The sequence below is a fragment of the Hypanus sabinus genome, chromosome 32 (assembly GCF_030144855.1).
Source record: "Hypanus sabinus isolate sHypSab1 chromosome 32, sHypSab1.hap1, whole genome shotgun sequence".
NCBI classification, from domain to species: Eukaryota; Metazoa; Chordata; class Chondrichthyes; order Myliobatiformes; family Dasyatidae; genus Hypanus; species Hypanus sabinus.
The window spans coordinates 4277527-4279217 of record NC_082737.1 but is presented as its reverse complement, the minus strand read 5'-3'; the positions used below and the strand labels follow the sequence as shown (position 1 = coordinate 4279217).

The window sequence follows — 1691 nt, the reverse complement described above, 5'->3', positions numbered from 1 at the left end:
CTTTCACTTGATGGTCATTTGTCACAATAACAGGACCCCCTGATTTATGGACTCCATTGTCACCAGGTGGCGCTCTACCACAGCAACGCTGAGAGAGAGAGAGAGAGAGAGAGAGAGAGAGAGAGAGAGAGAGAGAGAGAAATGTGAAGCTGCTGCCTGCTGCAATGTTTATTCAAGATTCGAGTTTGTTAGATTCCAATTCCAGCGGACAAGTGTAAATGAGATCGAAATAGTTATTACCTCCGTCTCCAATGCAACACAACAACATAATAGTAAAAACATACGACAATTCCTTTTTCTGGAAACTAATCACTTGCTGACTTCCTCAAATTTAAAATCTGGGAACTTCTCAAGATCTCCTCCACCATAGAGTCGCTGCAACTTCGTTATCTCCTGCTCCATGTTCTTCTGAAACTCTGGGTCAGCATCAACAACGCCACCTGCTTTCTTGCTTTTAACGTCATAGTCGCGAATCTTATCAATGACGAGCTTCTGGATGGGGTCGAGATCCTTTGTCTCGTTGAAGGCAATGGCCGTGAAGCCGATGTTCCTCTGGAGTTGAAGGGAAAGGGCAGACCGCAGGGCCGTGGAGAACCGGAAAAGGCATTGGAGAATCATGGCGGTGTGGCTGAGCAGCTAGGAGTTTTTGTCCTCGCTGCCTGTATTCCGAAGCAAATTTGTTTAGGGAACTTATGGTGAAGGAAACATGCGGAAGCAGTGATCACAACATGTTAGAATTCACCCTGCACTTTGAGAGAGGAAAGGTACAACAAGATGCATAAATATCAGTGGAGTGAGGGGAACGATGGAGGCACAGGAGGAAAGCTCACCAAAGTTGATTGGAAGGGGACACTAGCAGGGAAAATGGCAGAATAGCAATAGCTGATGAACTTGACAGCCTCAGGGTTGAAAAGAAACACATCATATTCCACTGCGTAGCTCCAACCTGAAGGCATGAATAGCGATTTATCCTTCCAGTAAAAAAAAATCACTGCTCACGTCCATTAAGATGTTTTTAAATACAAGCGCTGTCCCACAGGTGACGTCATACAGCCCCCCACGTGCCTGACGTCACACATGGGTTCCTCACACCGGGACCTGCCCTTACTGTCTTACGTCACCCACTCGCTGCTGTGCTCAAGCCTGGTCGGTTCAACGGTTGAACGGCTAATCGCGTGACCTCCACCTTCCCCACCACTGACAACAAATGCTTCAGGAGTTGCGCTATTGCCATTGGTGCGCAGCACTGTCAATCACTGGTTACACCCAATAGAGGAGGCGGACCCGCGCAATGGGCTTTACCTTCGCTGACTCCATCTCCCGCTCTGGTTCTAGCTCCTCGTTTTCTGTTTGTTTCTATTTCCTTCCGAGGGAAGTTGGGGTGTTTGTGAAGCATCTCGTATGGCTGGAGTGTGATGTATCACTGAGAAGTAGGAGGGGACCACTCGGTCTGTCATTTTGATGCCAGTTCCCCGGGGAGGGAGAGGAGTTGAAAGGATGAAGATGGTGTGAGAGGGGGTGGACAGGCTGTTTGTCCCAGTGGGGACAGGAAGGGCTCATCTGTGGAAATGTCTGAGACCACGGTGATGGCGAGCAGAGTGATTCACCAAATTGGGGGCAAACACCGGCAGTCTGTTGGCCTGCAAGCAGGCCCAATGGTCCTGGGTAAAGTTAAAATTTGGGTTTTGTTA

At 48.8% G+C, this 1691-nt stretch overlaps 1 protein-coding gene across 1 annotated transcript; it reads right to left on the bottom strand.

Annotated features, from left to right (window-relative positions):
* Positions 1-309: 309 nt before the first annotated feature.
* Positions 310-618, bottom strand: LOC132384390 (ATP synthase-coupling factor 6, mitochondrial-like). The gene has a single exon (XM_059955493.1). It carries the CDS (start codon positions 616-618, stop codon positions 310-312), a length of 309 nt encoding a protein of 102 aa, XP_059811476.1.
* Between the last annotated feature and the right edge of the window lie 1073 nt (positions 619-1691).

What these genes read in the sequence shown, in the direction of transcription:
- LOC132384390 (XM_059955493.1), bottom strand. Translation starts at nt 618, where the DNA reads ATGATTCTCCAATGCCTTTTCCGGTTCTCCACGGCCCTGCGGTCTGCC.